Raw genomic sequence first — 21450 nt, 5'->3', positions numbered from 1 at the left:
TTCACTACATTCCAAAAGAAAATATTGTACTTTTTACTGTGGTCCTCTGTAGCTCAGCTGGTAGAGCACGGCGCTTGTAACGCCAAGGTAGTGGGTTCGATCCCCGGGACCACCCATACACAAAAATGTATGCACGCATGACTGTAAGTCGCTTTGGATAAAAGCGTCTGCTAAATGGCATATTATATTATTATTATTATTACTCCATACATTTTCCTTGACACCCAAACGTACTCGTTACATTTTCAATGCTTAGCAGGACAGGAAAATGGTCCAATTATCACACTTATCAAGAGAACACGTGCTTCGTTTGTAAATTATGTCTGAATGTTGGAATGTGCCCCTGGCTATCCATAAATTAAAAAAAACAAGAAAATGTTGCTGTCTCGTTTGCTTAATATGAGGAATTTGAAATTATTTATACTTTTATTTTTACTTTTGATACTTAAGTATGTTTTAGTAATTACAATTACTTTTGATAAGTATATTTTAAAACAAATACTTTTAGAATTTTTTTTTAAGTAGAAATGTACTGGGTGACTTTTACTTGAGTCATTTTCTATTGAGGTTTCTTTACTTTTCCTCAAGTATGACAATTGGGTACTTTTTCCACCACTGTCTAAATCAAAGCCTTCCCCTGGGAGGAGTCAGTGAGATGAGAGAGAGAAAAGAGTCTTGTAAAGTTACACCTGGAGTGAGAACCTGGAAGCTCCTTCACTACTAGGACAATACGGTCTAATCAATGCCTCCTGAAGAAACCTCCAACAGACAACGGCAGATCCTTTCTCCCTCTCTCTTCTGTTCATTCCTCTTCTCTCTAACCCATCTGGTTAAATACAGTAGGGAGAACAAGTATTTGATCCCCTGCTGATTTTGTACGTTTGCCCACTGACAAACAAATGATCAGTCTATAATTTTAATGGTAGGTTTATTTGAACAGTGAGAGACAGAATAACAACAAAAAAATCCAGAAAAACGCAGGTCGAAAATGTTATAAATTGATTTGCATTTTAAATGAGGGAAATAAGTATTTGACCCCCTCTCAATCAGAAAGATTTCTGGCTCCCAGTGGCCTAGCCAGTCTCCAGACCTTAATCCCATAGAAAATCTGTGGAGGGAGCTGAAGGTTCGAGTTACCAAACGTCAGCCTCGAAACCTTAATGACAAACCTGGTGGCTAACTACAAGAAACGTCTGACCTCTGTGATTGCCAACAAGGGTTTTGCCACCAAGTACTAAGTACTAAGGGGTCAAATACTTATTTCCCTCATTAAAATGCAAATCAATTTATAACATTTTTGACATTCGTTTTTCTGGATTTTTGTTATTTTTGTTATTCTGTCTCTCACTGTTAAATTAAACCTACCATTAAAATTATAGACTTATCATGTCTTTGTCAGTGGGCAAACGTACAAAATCAGCAGGGGATCAAATACTTTTTCCCCCTCACTGTATCTAATGAAGGGAGGGCTCTGAGGATGATTTCTCCACCTCTGTGTTGCAGGGAGCTAATGGGGCTAAAGGGTGAAAATGTCTGTATTACAATAGAAGATATGAGACTTGGGGGGGGGGGGGGGGGGGGGGTGAAGAGAGGTGTGTGGGGGGGGTCTGGGCAGCAGAGTTTCAGGCTCCTGATTCCACTCCTCCAGCCCCAGAGAGATTGGAGGGATGTGGTGTGAGAAAGGAGAGATGATATCCTGGATGAGAAGATGAGACTTCCTCCTATTGGGGGAACAAGAGATCAGCAGCATAGAGAGTCATCGGCCTCAGCTGCAGCAGATGATGCATTTAGTTCCAGATTGGAGGAAAAACACAGCATGTGGCAATGATTAGGCCCTCGCCTCTACTGCCTAGCTCAGCCCAGACTCAGGAAGAGGTGTTGGAGACACGCACCATGATTATACGCTAATCAAGCAGCTCTGAATTGTGTCTGTGTCTGTGATTTATATGCAAATGAAGCAGCCTTGAAGTGTCTGTCGTGGTGATGATGAGATGGGTTGGGCTGAGCCTGCTGGCAAGCACTGTGCAACACTGAAGCATTGGTAGTTTTACGATGTTATTCACTGAGTGGACAAAACAGTAGCAACACCTGCTCTTTCCATGACAGACTATCCCGGTAAATCAAATCAAATTGTATTTGACACATGCGCCGAATACAATCCAGGTGAAAGCTATGATCCCTTATTGATGTCACTTGTTAAATCCACTTCAAATCAGTGTAGATGAAGGGGAGGAGACCGGTTAAAGAAGGATAGTCATTTGTCTGCTGTTCACAAACAATCAGGGCAATTTCAGTTTGAAAGTATATATTTTTTTGAATTGGTGGACTACAGTAAGCTGATACCCAAGAATTGAGAAATAGCAGTCAGGTCCGGTCAGCCCTCTTAATCACAGGCTTTGGCTTTCCCCAGTGAGAGCTGAACTACACCACGTCAAACCTCTAGAAAATGGACCACGACGTGGACAGAACTTTCCCCAGTGAGAGCTGCACTACACCACGTCAAACCTCTAGAAAATGGACCACGACGTGGACAGAACAAGATCTAAAAAGCAGTGAGACTAACACCCATTCGTTAGTCAGTACCTCCACTTTCTTTCCGTCCTGTGTGTGCGTGCGTGCGTGTCTCTCAATACCTCCAGTTTCTTTCCGTCCTCGTCGTAGACTGTCATGGTGACCTCTACATTCTTGGGGGTGGACTTGCTGCCTTTATCAAACTCTCCCTGGACCAGGGTTACGTAGATATCGTTACGCACATCACCTAAGGGGAAACACAGACAGGGCTAATGAGGACACACACCTCACTGACAAAGGGACGTGTTCTGACTTCAGACCTACATGCATAATGTGGATTTTCACATACGGCTCCCATTGAAGTCAATGAATGATGGATCAGAAAGAAATGACTGTTGCACATGGGCCAGAAAGTCAGAAAACCGCCCAAAATGACTTCATATACTTTCAGTACATAATTTTAAGTTTCAGAGGCAGGAAAGGGATGTATTTATCTATATGGCCTTTATTTAACCAACTTAGTCATTGAGATAGTAATAATGATTTGATAAATGGATAAAGCCCTGTCTAAAGTCCCAATCTGGCCCCAGTGGCCCCAAGTCACAGTAGGAACCAGATAGAGTCTTTAGGACCAACACCGGAGTAAATCTCACAGTGGAAAGGGGGCATGATATTACCCGGCATGATGATCTCTGAAAGGATCATGATATTACCCGGCATGATGATCTCTGAAAGGATCATGATACTACCCGGCATGATGATCTCTGAAAGGATCATGATACTACCCGGCATGATGATCTCTGAAAGGATCATGATATTACCCGGCATGATGATCTCTGGGAAGGATCATGATATTACCCGGCATGATGATCTCTGAAAGGATCATGATACTACCTGGCATGATGATCTCTGAAAGGATCATGATATTACCTGGCATGATGATCTCTGAAAGGATCATGATACTACCTGGCATGATGATCTCTGAAAGGATCATGATATTACCTGGCATGATGATCTCTGAAAGGATCATGATACTACCTGGCATGATGATCTCTGAAAGGATCATGATACTACCTGGCATGATGATCTCTGAAAGGATCATGATACTACCTGGCATGATGATCTCTGAAAGGATCATGATACTACCTGGCATGATGATCTCTGAAAGGATCATGATACTACCTGGCATGATGATCTCTGAAAGGATCATGATACTACCTGGCATGATGATCTCTGAAAGGATCATGATACTACCTGGCATGATGATCTCTGAAAGGATCATGATACTACCTGGCATGATGATCTCTGAAAGGATCATGATACTACCTGGCATGATGATCTCTGAAAGGATCATGATATTACCTGGCATGATGATCTCTGGGAAGCCCATCTTGCGGGCTACGGCTGTAGAACGGTCAACCAGGTGAGGGAAGTCCTTCCTGATCTGATGGATATCACCTGGAAGCAGCTTCAGAGTCACCCACAGACCTGGGAACAGGGAATATGATATATGATCAATCAAAATCAGAGCAGCTTCGGGGTAACCCACAGATCTGGGAACAGGGAATATGATATATAATCTATCAAATCAGAGCAGCTTCAGAGTCACAAACATACCTGGGAACAGGGAGGGAGGGAGTAGAGACTGTTGTTAAGGAAGCTATTGCCCTTGGCTAATACCAACATATGAAGTTCTCAGTGGCAATCTCCATTTCTCCCTCAGTATGACAACCAAGACAAATTGCTGAAAGGCAAGAAGTCTAATATGCCAGCAGGAGCAAGTCACACAATCTTTCTTCAGGAAAATTACCCTTTCTAGTTTGCAAAGAGGCATTTCTATGGCAGCTCATAGTTCGACACTGTTCCAAATACAAAGCTGAAATTAATACTTTTCATTTGGTCAGTGTCTAACTGCTTCCTTCCTTAAGGAAATGTGGGGCATATCAGGTAGAACATTTAAATAGTTCTAGAACAGAGCACGGACCAGCAGTTTTAACATCGTCAGGTAATTGGGCAGTAGACAGAAGCTACGTCCCCAAATGGCACCCCTGTTCCCCATGTAGTGCACTACTTTTGACCATGGCCCGTAGTTCACTATGTAGGGAAAAGGGTGCCATTTGGAACCCACCCAGAGAAAGCCTGGGACTTGGCAACAGGGGAGGTCAGTCTGTCTGTGGGTCTCCTTTTAAACCACCAGAGGGGGAACTTCATATTTCTAAGTAATTTGACCTAACTGGGTCCTGTGGTTCTGTACTGGTTGGACTGGTCTACCTACCTACCTACCACCTTAAGACTATTTGATAAGACAGACACATTTTATGGGTATGACTTCACACACGGTCTTGGAAACAAACAGAGAAACACAAAGACAGAAACACACACACACACACACACACACATAAACAAACAAGAGAAACACACACAAACTGTCTCACAAACATACCGACAAACACACACACACACACACATTCCTTCATTTGATCCTTATCACATGGCCACTGTCATTCAACATTCAATAAGACTGTTAACATGTAAAACCATGGGGGATAACCCTCACTGGGCAGTATTACATCAGTGGTCACCAACCGGTCGATCGGGATTGACTGGTCCATCTCCAAGACATTCCTAACCCATCACCAAACATTTCTGTAAAAAACCCAACGATAGAGCCTTGTGTTCCTAGTATTTGTATTCGTTTTCGCGCTGTTGCTGGTAGGTGCACTTGATTCAGCAGCCCTAGCACCGGGAAGACAAAGTGTCCCCATTTTGAACAGCTTAACCGGCAGGCCCAGAGAGCAAATCAAGTGCACCTATAGGCCTACCACTGGCCAAATCAGATAGCTCAGATTTTTTGTATTTGTATTTATTATGGATCCCCATTAGCTCCTGCCAAGTCAGCAGCTACTCTTCCTGGGGGTTTATTATGGATCCCCATTAGTTCCGGTCAAGGCAGCAGCTACTCTTCCTGGGGTTTATTATGGATCCCCATTAGTTCCTGCCAAGGCAGCAGCTACTCTTCCTGGGGTTTATTATGGATCCCCATTAGTTCCTGCCAAGTCAGCAGCTACTCTTCCTGGGGTTTATTATGGATCCCCATTAGTTCCGGTCAAGGCAGCAGCTACTCTTCCTGGGGTTTATTATGGATCCCCATTAGTTCCGGTCAAGGCAGCAGCTACTCTTCCTGGGGGTTTATTATGGATCCCCATTAGTTCCGGTCAAGGCAGCAGCTACTCTTCCTGGGGTTTATTATGGATCCCCATTAGTTCCGGTCAAGGCAGCAGCTACTCTTCCTGGGGGTTTATTATGGATCCCCATTAGTTCCGGTCAAGGCAGCAGCTACTCTTCCTGGGGTTTATTATGGATCCCCATTAGTTCCTGCCAAGGCAGCAGCTACTCTTCCTGGGGTTTATTATGGATCCCCATTAGTTCCTGTCAAGGCAGCAGCTACTCTTCCTGGGGTTTATTATGGATCCCCATTAGTTCCTGCCAAGGTAGCAGCTACTCTTCCTGGGGTTTATTATGGATCCCCATTAGTTCATGCCAAGGTAGCAGCTACTCTTCCTGGGGTCCAAACATCTTAAATCATTTACATTACATATAAAACAAAAGATAAAACAGTACATCATATAACATTATTACACAACTACATATCTACAATACAAACTGTTTAATACCACCATACAACAATATTACAATGTGTGCATATGCATGTGTCTATACCCTTGTGTGTGTCTCTTCACAGTCCCCGTTGTTCCATAAGGTGTATTTTTACCTGTTTATTAAATGTGATTCTACTGCTTGCATCAGTTACCTGATGTGGAATAGAGTTCCATGTAGTCATGGCTCTATGTAGTACTGTGCGCCTCCCATAGTCTGTTCTGGACTTGGGGGCTGTGAAGAGACCTCTGGTGGCATGTCTTGTGGGGTATGCATGGGTTTCCAAGCTGTGTGATAGTAGTTTAAACAGACTGCTCGGTACATTCAGCTTGTCAACACCTCTTGTCAAAACAAGCAGTGATGACGTCAATCTCTCTTCCACTCTGAGCCAAGAGACTGACATGCATGTCATTAATGTTAGCTCCCTGTGTACTTTTAAGGGCCAGCCGTGCTGCCCTGTTCTGAGCCAACTTGTTGATAGTGTTGTTAAGAAGGCAGAGTAGCGCTTTATTATGGACAGACTTCTCCCCATCTTAGCTACTGTTGTATCAATATGTTTTGACCATGACAGTCTACAATCCAGGGTTACTCCAAGCAGTTCAGTCTCCTCAACTTGCTCAATTTCAACATTATTCATTATGAGATGTAGTTGAGGTTTAGGGTTTAGTGAATGATTTGACCCAAATACAATGTTTTTAGTTTTGGAAATATTCAGGACTAACTTATTCCTTGCCACCCATTCTGAAACTAACTGCTGCTCTTTGTTAAGTGTTGCAGTTATTTCAGTTGCTGTGGTAGCTGACGTGTATAGTGTTGAGTCATCCGCATACATAGACACACTGGCTTTACTCAAAGCCAGTGGCATGTCGTTAGTAAAGATTGAAAAAAGTAAGGGGCCTAAACAGCTGCCCTGGGGAATTCCTGATTCTACCTGGATTATGTTTGAGAGGCTTCCATTAAAGAACACCCTCTGTGTTATGTTAGATAGGTAACTCTTTATCCACATTATAGAATGGGGTGTAAAGCCATAACAAATACGTTTTTCCAGCAGCAGACTATGATCGATAATGTCAAAAGCCACACTGAAGTCTAACAAAACAGCCCCCACAATATTTTTATAAATAATAAATAAATCCAGAAAATAAATGTATCATCAATTTCTCTCAGCCAATCATCAGTCATTTGTGTAAGTGCTGTGCTTGTTGAATGTCCTTCTCTATAAGCATGCTGAAAGTTTGTTGTAAATTTGTTTACTGTAAAATAGCATTGTATCTGATCAAACACAATTTTTTCCAGTAGTTTACTAAGGGTTGGTAACAGGCTAATTGGTCGGCTATTTGAGCCAGTAAAGGGGGCTTTACTATTCTTAGGTAGCGGAATGACTTTTGCTTCACTCCAAACCTGGGGGCACACACATTCTAGTAGGCTTAAATTGAAAATATGGCAAATAGGAGTGGCAATATCGTCCGCTATTATCCTCAGTAATTTTCCATCCAAGTTGTCAGACCCTGGTGGCTTGTCATTGTTAATAGACAACAATACTTTTTTCACCTCTTCCACACTCACTTTCTGGAATTCAAAATTACAATGCCTGTCTTTCATAATTTGGTCAGATATACTTGGATGTGTAGTGTCAGTAATTGTTGATGGCATGTCATGCCTAAGTTTGCTAATCTTGCCAATGAAAAAATTATTAAAGTAGTTGGCAATATCAGTTGGTTTTGTGATGAATGAGCCATCTGACTCAATAAATGATGGAGCGGAGTTTGCCTTTTTTCCCAAAATGTAATTTAAGGTGCTCCAAAGCTTTTTACTATCATTCTTTATGTCATTTATCTTTGTTTCATAGTGTAGTTTCTTATTATTTTTATTCAGTTTAGTCACATGATTTCTCAAGTTGCAATACGTTTGCCAATCGGTTGCGCAGCCAGATTTATTTGCCATTCCTTTTGCCTCATCCCTCTCAACCATATAATTTTTCGATTCCAGATCACAGTGTCTGCACAGTTTCCTCGAAGCCATAGACTGGGAGAAACCATTAGTAGAGAGAGACTCAACGAATACAGCAAAGAGCTGCTGTTTTTATGAGTAAGTTTAAGTTGTTATTCAACACTGTCAACACTTTGTTCAACACTTTTATAAAGACATAAAATGTGCGTCCTCCCTACTTCCCCTCACGCTACAACAAGCACTGCAGCTGTAATGAATCAGTATAGCAAAGTGTTCCGATAAGCTTGCGTTGTTATTATTAGTATCAAGGAATATACTTTTTTTTTTTTTATATCGAGGAATATTTCCCTTTCTCTGGTCATAGGGGTAACAACATGAATTGGTGCATGAGGCAGAAATAACGCAGTGCGACTTGAGTTTCGCCAACGGCCGGAAGACTGTCCCCCCTTTTTCTCAGCGGAGGGAGGGAGAGAGGAGGGACGGCGCCTCACCGCTGCTCCCTACCACCCCTCAGACTGACCATTAGATGCAGGCCATCAGTCCAATAATAAAAATAATTTAAAAAAGCTAATTATTATGCTCATTCAGCTGTGCCTCACAAGTAATACAACACATTATCTATTACCAGTGTGATCATAGAACTCATTTAAAAAAAAATGTAATTTCTAAATAGTCTGAGAAGAACAACATTGGCAGGACAATTCAAGCAAAGCCAATATGCAGTGATAATGTATTGGACCTATAGCCTACTGCACAAACCTCATTGCTACAGAACTGTTTATAAAAATGGTTAATGTTGCATAGGCTTACGTTTTTTTAAGTCAATGTTTTGACTCAGAACGTGATCTTGACTCAGAAAAGCTTGGTGACCACTGTTCTACATGGTCCATGATAAAGTACGGTCACCCTCTCCTCTCTCTGCAGGCTGTTGAAAGCCTTTTGATTTGGGAGTGTGAACGACGCCAACACCACTGCGCTCTGTGTGTCACCCTGGCCGAACACACACACACACACACACACACACACACACACAGCTGCTTCCTCACTGCGCTCTGTGTGTCACCCTGGCCGAACACACACACACACACACACACACACACACACACACACAGCTGCTTCCTCACTGTGCTCTGTGTGTCACCAGGGCCAGGGATGACCGAGTGGATCTGACATTTAGTACATTTACATTGTAAATTTTTTTAGTAAATGAGCGACTTACAGGAGCAATTAGGGTTAAGTGCCTTGCTCAAGGGCACATCGACAGATTTTTCACCTAGTCGGCTTGGGGATTAAAACCAGCGACCTTTCGGTTACTGGCACTACGCTCTTAACCACTAAGCTACCTGCCGCCCATGTTCATCCAACATGACTATACCACAGAGAATGTTCTCTTCCCTCTGGGGCTACTCTACTGAGCGATGGTAAGTACATCAAAGGGCTGTTACACCAGCTATTAATACACTTAGGGAGCTGATTTACTAAGACATCTACAGTATGGTAAGATACCATGTGATTTACTAAGACATCTACAGTATGGTCAAATGGCCTGTCATCCCTTAGTCAGACCCCAGGCCTTTCAACCCTTAGTCAGACCCCAGGCCTTTCATCCCTTAGTCAGACCCCAGGCCTTTCAACCCTTAGTCAGACCCCAGGCCTTTCAACCCTTAGTCAGACCCCAGGCCTTACATCCCTTAGTCAGACCCCAGGCCTTTCATCCCTTAGTCAGACCCCAGGCCTTTCAACCCTTAGTCAGACCCCAGGCCTTTCAACCCTTAGTCAGACCCCAGGCCTTTCAACCCTTAGTCAGACCCCAGGCCTTTCAAACCTTAGTCAAACCCCAGGCCTTTCAACCCTTAGTCAAACCCCAGGCCTTTCAACCCTTAGTCAGACCCCAGGCCTTTCAACCCTTAGTCAAACCCCAGGCCTTTCAACCCTTAGCCAGACCCCAGGCCTTTCAACCCTTAGTCAAACCCCAGGCCTTTCAACCCTTAGTCAGACCCCAGGCCTTTCATATCATTCCTCCCTGCACAGTAACTTTAAATTGTCCTTTGTGATTGGCCTCCTTGGACCAAGTACCCCAGGCATATTGTATTACATATATTGTATATCATATTGTATTGTCTATCACACAGTAACATCACCCAACAGTATCTCCCTGCCCTCCCAAAGTACCTCTCCAAGCATCTCATCCCTCCCTCTCTGTACAGTAACTTTACCTTGTCCCTTGTGGTTGACCTCCTTGGCGGCGATGACCTTGTTGATGACGGTCTGGAGAAAGTCGCTCTCCCCCGCCACCCTGGGTGAAAAACGGGAGATGTTCAGCTGCCTGTGGCGAAGCATGGCATCATCCAACGCTAGCCTGGAGTAGGCACATGACAGGCACAACACCAAAGGGAGAGGAGGGCAGAGAGAGAGAGCAGAGGAGAGAGAGAGAGAGAGAGAGAGAGAGAGAGAGAGAGAGAGGGGGAGAAGACAGAAGAAGAGAAGGGTGGAGGAAGAGTAACACACCAAACAGTGATGCAAAATGCAGTGACGGAGACAGAGACGTGTTAGATTACAGTATTGGAGCAGGACGGGGAACCAACAGGACAGAGACGTGTTAGATTACAGTAGTGGAGCAGGACGGGGAACCAACATGACAGAGACGTGTTAGATTACAGTAGTGGAGCAGGACGGGGAACCAACATGACAGAGACGTGTTAGATTACAGTAGTGGGGCAGGACGGGGAACCAACAGGACAGAGACGTGTTAGATTACAGTAGTAGAGCAGGACGGGGAACCAACAGGACAGAGACGTGTTAGATTACAGTAGCAGGACGGGGAACCAACAGGACAGAGACGTGTTAGATTACAGTAGTGGAGCAGGACGGGGAACCAACAGGACAGAGACGTGTTAGATTACAGTAGTGGAGCAGGACGGGGAACCAACAGGACAGAGACGTGTTAGATTACAGTAGTGGAGCAGGACGGGGAACCAACAGGACAGAGACGTGTTAGATTACAGTAGTGGAGCAGGACGGGGAACCAACAGGACAGAGACGTGTTAGATTACAGTAGTGGAGCAGGACGGGGAACCAACAGGACAGAGACGTGTTAGATTACAGTAGTGGAGCAGGACGGGGAACCAACATGACAGAGACGTGTTAGATTACAGTAGTGGAGCAGGACGGGGAACCAACAGGACAGAGACGTGTTAGATTACAGTAGTGGAGCAGGACGGGGAACCAACAGGACAGAGACGTGTTAGATTACAGTAGTTGAGCAGGACGGGGAACCAACAGGACAGAGACGTGTTAGATTACAGTAGAGACGTGTTAGATTACAGTAGTGGAGCAGGACGGGGAACCAACAGGACAGAGACTTGTTAGATTACAGTAGAGACGTGTTAGATTACAGTAGCGGAGCAGGACGGGGAACCAACAGGATAGAGACGTGTTAGATTACAGTAGAGACGTGTTAGATTACAGTAGAGACGTGTTAGATTACAGTAGTGGAGCAGGATGGGGACCCAACATGACAGAGACGTGTTAGATTACAGTAGTGGAGCAGGACGGGGAACCAACATGACAGAGACGTGTTAGATTACAGTAGTGGAGCAGGACGGGGAACCAACATGACAGAGACGTGTTAGATTACAGTAGTGGAGCAGGACGGGGAACCAACAGGACAGAGACGTGTTAGATTACAGTAGCGGAGCAGGACGGGGAACCAACAGGACAGAGACGTGTTAGATTACAGTAGTGGAGCAGGACAGGGAACCAACATGACAGAGACGTGTTAGATTACAGTAGTGGAGCAGGACGGGGAACCAACAGGACAGAGACGTGTTAGATTACAGTAGAGGAGCAGGATGGGGAACCAACATGACAGAGACGTGTTAGATTACAGTAGTGGAGCAGGACGGGGAACCAACAGGACAGAGACGTGTTAGATTACAGTAGTGGAGCAGGATGGGGAACCAATGTTAAGGAAGGAAACAGACAGAAGAGATCATGGTTTAGGACATGGTGCCAGCCAACTCTAGTGCCCTTCTAGTAACAAAGCAAGAGAGTGAAGCAAAGGTATCTCAGTTTACTACCACCTTCACCTCCATTTCTAATGAATTCAGGAAGTGGTGGAACCTAGATAGCCAGAGAGTTGACATAGATTAAGTAAAGGACAACTAAAACAGGTGGTTTTTTCAGTGAGGGGTCTAGTGCTAGTGTACATAGTCTAGGGCAGAGTCTAGGGCAGAGGCTAGTGTACAGAGACTAGGGCAGAGTCTAGTGTACAGAGTCTAGGGCAGAGTCTAGTGCAGAGTCTAGTGTACAGAGTCTAGGGCAGAGTCTAGGGCAGAGTCTAGGGCAGAGTCTAGGGCAGAGTCTAGGGCAGAGTCTAGGGCAGAGTCTAGGGCATAGTCTAGTGTACAGAGTCTAGTGTACAGAGTCTAGGGCAGAGTCTAGGGCAGAGTCTAGGGCAGAGTCTAGGGCAGAGTCTAGGGCAGAGTCTAGGGCAGAGTCTAGGGCAGAGTCTAGTGTACAGAGACTAGGGCAGAGTCTAGTGTACAGAGTCTAGGGCAGAGTCTAGGGCAGAGTCTAGTGTACAGAGTCTAGGGCAGAGTCTAGGGCAGAGTCTAGGGCAGAGTCTATGGCAGAGTCTAGGGCAGAGTCTAGGGCAGAGAGAGAGACAGATTGATTGAGAGTAGCACTGATACAGTACTGAGCATCAGAAAGCAGCAGGTGTGGTTTGGGAAGCTAGGGAGAGTCACGTGTGTGGCAGCTGCTGTGAGAGCTGAGAGAGACAGACGTGGGGCGTTAAAACAAGTGTAGGAAAACTAATGTAGCTAGGTACAGTGTAGCTAGAACCAGTGTAGCCGGGACCAGTGTAGCTAAGACCAGTGTAGCTAAGACCAGTGTAGCTAGGACCAGTGTAGCTAAGACCAGTGTAGCTGGGTCCAGTGTGGCTAAGACCAGTGTAGCTAGGACCAGTGTAGCTGGGACCAGTGTAGCTGGGCCAGTGTAGCTGGGTCCAGTGTAGCTAGGACCAGTGTAGCTAGGACCAGTGTAGCTAGGACCAGTGTAGCTAAGACCAGTGTAGCTAGGCACAGTGTAGCTAGGCCCAGTGTAGCTGGGACCAGTGTAGCTAAGACCAGTGTAGCTGGGCCAGTGTAGCTGGGCCAGTGTAGCTGGGTCCAGTGTAGCTAGGACCAGTGTAGCTAGGACCAGTGTAGCTAGGACCAGTGTAGCTAAGACCAGTGTAGCTAGGCACAGTGTAGCTAGGCCCAGTGTAGCTGGGACCAGTGTAGCTAAGACCAGTGTAGCTGGGTCCAGTGTAGCTAAGACCAGTGTAGCTAGGACCAGTGTAGCTGGGACCAGTGTAGCTAGGAACAGTGTAGCTAGGACCAGTGTAGCTAAGACCAGTGTAGCTGGGTCCAGTGTAGCTAGAACCAGTGTAGCTAGGACCAGTGTAGCTGGGTCCAGTGTAGCTAGAACCAGTGTAGCTAGGACCAGTGTAGTATGACAGAGGAGTGAAAAATGACAGGCGGTTGGTGAGGAGAGGACAGCATTGTCTCACGTCAGATGGCGTCACTCCTACGTAACACTCGTACCACAACCCATCTGTCTAGTAGGTCGTGGAAATCCGCCTAACAACTAGTTCCTAATTCTGAAAATCACTCCGCTCTCGGTAGCTATGACCAACCGGCTACTACAGTAAACCCATGCTCCATCAACTGAGCAAACTTGCTCCAATTAGCAGCGTAGTGCAAGCTTGTTTGAAGGGCCATTCGATAGCTAGCTTGCCAGCTTGTTGATGAAGTTGTGAGGCGTTTAAGTTACGCGTCTGATTAATTGACTCTTTTGAGGATGAAAGGGGGTTCAGTGGACGATGTCACCTTGGTAACATTTTTTTTGTATATTGTAGCCAAACTTATTTTTAGCTATCCCATGAGTGTTTACGAGTTTATCAGACAGATCAGTGCAGACACGCCGACGCGCTATCTGACGGCTCATAGTGATGGCTGGAATGGAGTAAATGGAATGGTATCAAAACAAGGAAACCATGTGTTCAATACCGTTCCACCGATTCCGTTCCAGCCCATTACTACGCCCGTCCTCCGATTTAAAGTGCCACCAGCCACCACTGGAGAGCATAACGACAATGAGGAAAGGAGTGTAGGAGAACAGAGGGACGGGAGAACAGAGGAGAGGTGTCAGAGAGGAGGTGTCAGAGAGGAGGTGTCAGAGAGGAGGTGTCAGAGAGGAGGTGTCAGAGGAGAGGTGTCAGAGAGGAGGTGTCAGAGGAGAGGTGTCAGAGAGGAGGTGTCAGAGGAGAGGTGTCAGAGAGGAGGTGTCAGAGGAGAGGTGTCAGAGAGGAGGTGTCAGAGGAGAGGTGTCAGAGGAGAGGTGTCAGAGAGGAGGTGTCAGAGGAGAGGTGTCAGAGAGGAGGTGTCAGAGAGGAGGTGTCAGAGGAGAGGTGTCAGAGAGGAGGTGTCAGAGGAGAGGAGTCAGAGAGGAGGTGTCAGAGGAGAGGAGTCAGAGAGGAGGTGTCAGAGGAGAGGAGTCAGAGAGGAGGTGTCAGAGGAGAGGAGTCAGAGAGGAGGTGTCAGAGGAGGTGTCAGAGAGGAGGTGTCAGAGGAGAGGTGTCAGAGAGGAGGTGCAGTACAACAGGGGGTTTCAAACATCTCACAGTAGAACCCCAGCCATTCCATGTATTTTAATTATTCCACAGCAAGCGCACCTGATTCAACACGTCAACAAAATCACCAAGCCCTTAAATAGGTGAATCAAGTGAGCTACTTCAGGGCTACAACATCATTGTGAAACGTCTGGGGGTCCCCCGAAGAGAGGTTTTAAAACCACTGCAGTACAAGAAACCCCAGCTAAGCTCTAACTAACGAAGCCCCTCGGGGTTTTACCAGGGCTTCAATCACATCCACTTCAACATTTGACACTGGATACACACACCGGCCGGTACCAACACTCCACAACAACCCCTACATTACACACCGGCCGGTACCAACACTCCACAACAACCCCTACATTACACACCGGCCGGTACCAACACTCCACAACAACCCCTACATTACACACCGGCCGGTACCAACACTCCACAACAACCCCTACATTACACACCGGCCGGTACCAACACTCCACAACAACCCCTACATTACACACCGGCCGGTACCAACACTCCACAACAACCCCTACATTACACACCGGCCGGTACCAACACTCCACAACAACCCCTACATTACACACCGGCCGGTACCAACACTCCACAACAACCCCTACATTACACACCGGCCGGTACCAACACTCCACAACAACCCCTACATTACACACCGGCCGGTACCAACACTCCACAACAACCCCTACATTACACACCGGCCGGTACCAACACTCCACAACAACCCCTACATTACACACCGGCCGGTACCAACACTCCACAACAACCCCTACATTACACACCGGCCGGTACCAACACTCCACAACAACCCCTACATTACACACCGGCCGGTACCAACACTCCACAACAACCCCTACATTACACACCGGCCGGTACCAACACTCCACAACAACCCCTACATTACACACCGGCCGGTACCAACACTCCACAACAACCCCTACATTACACACCGGCCGGTACCAACACTCCACAACAACCCCTACATTACACACCGGCCGGTACCAACACTCCACAACAACCCCTACATTACACACCGGCCGGTACCAACACTCCACAACAACCCCTACATTACACACCGGCCGGTACCAACACTCCACAACAACCCCTACATTACACACCGGCCGGTACCAACACTCCACAACAACCCCTACATTACACACCGGCCGGTACCAACACTCCACAACAACCCCTACATTACACACCGGCCGGTACCAACACTCCACAACAACCCCTACATTACACACCGGCCGGTACCAACACTCCACAACAACCCCTACATTACACACCGGCCGGTACCAACACTCCACAACAACCCCTACATTACACACCGGCCGGTACCAACACTCCACAACAACCCCTACATTACACACCGGCCGGTACCAACACTCCACAACAACCCCTACATTACACACCGGCCGGTACCAACACTCCACAACAACCCCTACATTACACACCGGCCGGTACCAACACTCCACAACAACCCCTACATTACACACCGGCCGGTACCAACACTCCACAACAACCCCTACATTACACACCGGCCGGTACCAACACTCCACAACAACCCCTACATTACACACCGGCCGGTACCAACACTCCACAACAACCCCTACATTACACACCGGCCGGTACCAACACTCCACAACAACCCCTACATTACACACCGGCCGGTACCAACACTCCACAACAACCCCTACATTACACACCGGCCGGTACCAACACTCCACAACAACCCCTACATTACACACCGGCCGGTACCAACACTCCACAACAACCCCTACATTACACACCGGCCGGTACCAACACTCCACAACAACCCCTACATTACACACCGGCCGGTACCAACACTCCACAACAACCCCTACATTACACACCGGCCGGTACCAACACTCCACAACAACCCCTACATTACACACCGGCCGGTACCAACACTCCACAACAACCCCTACATTACACACCGGCCGGTACCAACACTCCACAACAACCCCTACATTACACACCGGCCGGTACCAACACTCCACAACAACCCCTACATTACACACCGGCCGGTACCAACACTCCACAACAACCCCTACATTACACACCGGCCGGTACCAACACTCCACAACAACCCCTACATTACACACCGGCCGGTACCAACACTCCACAACAACCCCTACATTACACACCGGCCGGTACCAACACTCCACAACAACCCCTACATTACACACCGGCCGGTACCAACACTCCACAACAACCCCTACATTACACACCGGCCGGTACCAACACTCCACAACAACCCCTACATTACACACCGGCCGGTACCAACACTCCACAACAACCCCTACATTACACACCGGCCGGTACCAACACTCCACAACAACCCCTACATTACACACCGGCCGGTACCAACACTCCACAACAACCCCTACATTACACACCGGCCGGTACCAACACTCCACAACAACCCCTACATTACACACCGGCCGGTACCAACACTCCACAACAACCCCTACATTACACACCGGCCGGTACCAACACTCCACAACAACCCCTACATTACACACCGGCCGGTACCAACACTCCACAACAACCCCTACATTACACACCGGCCGGTACCAACACTCCACAACAACCCCTACATTACACACCGGCCGGTACCAACACTCCACAACAACCCCTACATTACACACCGGCCGGTACCAACACTCCACAACAACCCCTACATTACACACCGGCCGGTACCAACACTCCACAACAACCCCTACATTACACACCGGCCGGTACCAACACTCCACAACAACCCCTACATTACACACCGGCCGGTACCAACACTCCACAACAACCCCTACATTACACACCGGCCGGTACCAACACTCCACAACAACCCCTACATTACACACCGGCCGGTACCAACACTCCACAACAACCCCTACATTACACACCGGCCGGTACCAACACTCCACAACAACCCCTACATTACACACCGGCCGGTACCAACACTCCACAACAACCCCTACATTACACACCGGCCGGTACCAACACTCCACAACAACCCCTACATTACACACCGGCCGGTACCAACACTCCACAACAACCCCTACATTACACACCGGCCGGTACCAACACTCCACAACAACCCCTACATTACACACCGGCCGGTACCAACACTCCACAACAACCCCTACATTACACACCGGCCGGTACCAACACTCCACAACAACCCCTACATTACACACCGGCCGGTACCAACACTCCACAACAACCCCTACATTACACACCGGCCGGTACCAACACTCCACAACAACCCCTACATTACACACCGGCCGGTACCAACACTCCACAACAACCCCTACATTACACACCGGCCGGTACCAACACTCCACAACAACCCCTACATTACACACCGGCCGGTACCAACACTCCACAACAACCCCTACATTACACACCGGCCGGTACCAACACTCCACAACAACCCCTACATTACACACCGGCCGGTACCAACACTCCACAACAACCCCTACATTACACACCGGCCGGTACCAACACTCCACAACAACCCCTACATTACACACCGGCCGGTACCAACACTCCACAACAACCCCTACATTACACACCGGCCGGTACCAACACTCCACAACAACCCCTACATTACACACCGGCCGGTACCAACACTCCACAACAACCCCTACATTACACACCGGCCGGTACCAACACTCCACAACAACCCCTACATTACACACCGGCCGGTACCAACACTCCACAACAACCCCTACATTACACACCGGCCGGTACCAACACTCCACAACAACCCCTACATTACACAGGAAAAGGTGCAAGTGCATCCCAAATGGCACCCTAATTCCCAATATAGTGCACTACTTTTTTTTACCAGGGGCTCTATATAGGGACTAAGGTGCCATTTTGAGATGTAAACAAGGTGTCTCGTCTCGTTAATACTCAACTTTTTGTGAGTGAGTATGCATGTAAACCCGAAAGAGAACATTTCAAAGAGAGATTTTTTTTTTTTTTTACATGATTTGTTGGGAAATACCTGAAGGATGCATAGCATTTATTGGAATATGTAGAGTATTTTAAAGGGTGGAAATGAAATAAATAAGAGCTTGATTTAATTAATCAGCAATAACATTGAAGCGTGACTAACGTCTATCCATTTTCCCTGCCTTTAGACTCTAAATAAACTAGGTTAGAAAATGCCATCATAGCCCTAGTCTATGTCTTACAGGGAATGATGTTGCCTCTGGCAAGACTACGAAGAACATTACATTAAATCTACACCTTTGTTTTCCATATCCGAAGGCCATTTCCATCTCCGAGCTGAAGCTGTTTGCATGCCAGAGATCTCTAACCAATTATGTAGTTACATCAAACAGTCCTTTTTAAGTCACTTCCTGTTTAGTTTGCCTTAGAACAGGGGCGTAGCTAAACACTCACGCTGCTAGTCAGACAACGACCTACACTGGAAATGCATCAGTCAGATAGTGTGTGTGTGTGTGTGTGTGTGTGTGTGTGTGTGTGTGTGTGTGTGTGTGTGTGAGAGAGAGATTCAAACTTGCGTCAAAACACCACACCTACTACTCTCCCTGTCCCAATCCCTTTTCCTCTGAGTAAATGTGAAGTCTAATCCTTTCCATGATTTACGTTCATAGATAGAGCTGTTAACTGAAGTGGTCTGCCCTACGGTGCCAACTAAACTAAACTCCTTGGTATCTACGGTCTGAGTCCCAAATGGCACCCTAGTTCCTTACACCGTTCACCACTTTCGAAAGTAGTGCACTATATAGGGAATAGGGGTGCCATTAGGGACTCTGCCTAAAGCATTTCCAATTATAAAATCCTCCCAGGAACACAGGCGGTTAAATGTGATTGCCTTAATTTAGTCACGGTGGAATAGTGGAGGGGGTGCGTTCCAAATGGCAACCCCATTCCCTATAGACCGCACTACTTTTGACCTGGTCTATGTGGGTAATAGGGTGGGTCTTAAACTGCAGATGAATCAGGTGTGAAGTATTGAGGAAATCTCAAAAACATAGTCCCCTGTCTGCGTTCCAAATGGCACCCCTGTTCACTTTACGGTGCACTACTTTTGACCAGGGCCCATACGGCAGTAGTGCACTATATAGGGAACATGGGTGTCACTTCAGACGCAGGGCACTGTCTACTCTGCACACTACTTCAACCGTAGCTTTAGGGGACAGAGGTCAGAGCGGTACCCCAACATAGACCTCCATTATGGTCTGAGGTCAGAGCGGTACCCCAACATAGACCTCCATTATGGTCTGTTCCATAGAGGTCAGAGCGGTACCCCAACATAGACCTCCATTATGTTCTGTTCCATAGAGGATCAGAGCAGTACCCCAACATAGACCTCCATTATGGTCTGTTCCATAGAGGTCAGAGCAGTACCCCAACATAGACCTCCATTATGTTCTGTTCCATAGAGGATCAGAGCAGTACCCCAACATAGACCTCCATTATGGTCTGTTCCATAGAGGTCAGAGCAGTACCCCAACATAGACCTCCATTATGTTCTGTTCCATAGAGGTCAGAGCAGTACCCCAACATAGACCTCCATTATGTTCTGTTCCATAGAGGTCAGAGCAGTACTCCAACATAGACCTCCATTATGGTCTGTTCCATAGAGGTCAGAGCAGTACCCCAACATAGACCTCCATTATGTTCTGTTCCATATTTGATGTGTTTATGCAACATCTTCCCATGATAAAGGAGGACTGGAGACGTCAGTGTGGGTTTAATGACTTAGTGTGCTGTTCTATGGTGATGTGATGAATAGGAGCGTGTTCATATTTCATACTCACGGCTGGAAGGGGATGAAATGCTGCTTGTCCTCATCATCCATCTTGCCTGTTATGATGTCAGTCACATCCATGACTGTTAGAGAGAGGACATATAGTATAGGAGGTCAATGGTATAGCAGTCTGTACTGTTAGTGATAGGACATATAGTATAGGAGGTCAATGGTATAGCAGTCTGTTACTGTTAGAGACAGGACATATAGTATAGGAGGTCAATGGTATAGCAGTCTGTTACTGTTAGAGACAGGACATATAGTATAGGAGGTCAATGGTATAGCAGTCTGTTACTGTTAGGGACAGGACATATAGTATAGGAGGTCAATGGTATAGCAGTCTGTTACTGTTAGAGACAGGACATATAGTATAGGAGGACAATGGTATAGCAGTCTGTTACTGTTAGAGACAGGACATATAGTATAGGAGGTCAATGGTATAGCAGTCTGTTACTGTTAGAGACAGGACATATAGTATAGGAGGTCAATGGTATAGCAGTCTGTTACTGTTAGTGATAGGACATATAGTATAGGAGGTCAATGTTTTACAGTATATGAAGGCTACAACCTTATTGGTCTGTTGAAACGTATATTGCCGTAGCACAAGCAAGACGCATTCTACACGTTGCATTGGGGAAAAACAATTAGCGTTTTGTGTGATGTAATCTTTATAGGTATGCTGCCATATAGCCAGCAGTCTGCCTCCTGTTTAAGCCAATGTTTGCAATGATTATTTTAAAAAAAGAACATTAAATCACAATTTACTGCCCGTCTGTGGCTTGCTAGTTTGATATACTGTGTAGGCTACATACAGCTGGCCTGAATAGCTTCCCGTAACTCTAGACAACCTGTTTGT

At 46.6% G+C, this 21450-nt stretch overlaps 1 protein-coding gene across 1 annotated transcript in view; it reads right to left on the bottom strand.

The window, feature by feature from the left end:
• LOC311122203 (dedicator of cytokinesis protein 1-like) overlaps window positions 1–21450 on the bottom strand; it is a gene marked incomplete at both ends in the record, with an annotated part of 60642 nt that overhangs the window by 25503 nt on the left and 13689 nt on the right. Inside the window, 4 exons of the mRNA XM_084196591.1 lie at window positions 2634–2758; window positions 3874–3999; window positions 10335–10414; window positions 20605–20677. Coding sequence (XP_084052717.1) covers window positions 2634–2758; window positions 3874–3999; window positions 10335–10414; window positions 20605–20677 — 404 coding nt within the window. The remainder of the gene's footprint in view (window positions 1–2633; window positions 2759–3873; window positions 4000–10334; window positions 10415–20604; window positions 20678–21450) is intronic.

This window comes from Coregonus lavaretus, assembly GCF_964263955.1.
Source record: "Coregonus lavaretus genome assembly, contig: HAP1_SCAFFOLD_3589, whole genome shotgun sequence".
In the NCBI taxonomy this organism is placed as follows: Eukaryota; Metazoa; Chordata; class Actinopteri; order Salmoniformes; family Salmonidae; genus Coregonus; species Coregonus lavaretus.
Note: the sequence above shows the minus strand (reverse complement) of the source record. Positions and strands in the feature narration are given on the sequence as shown.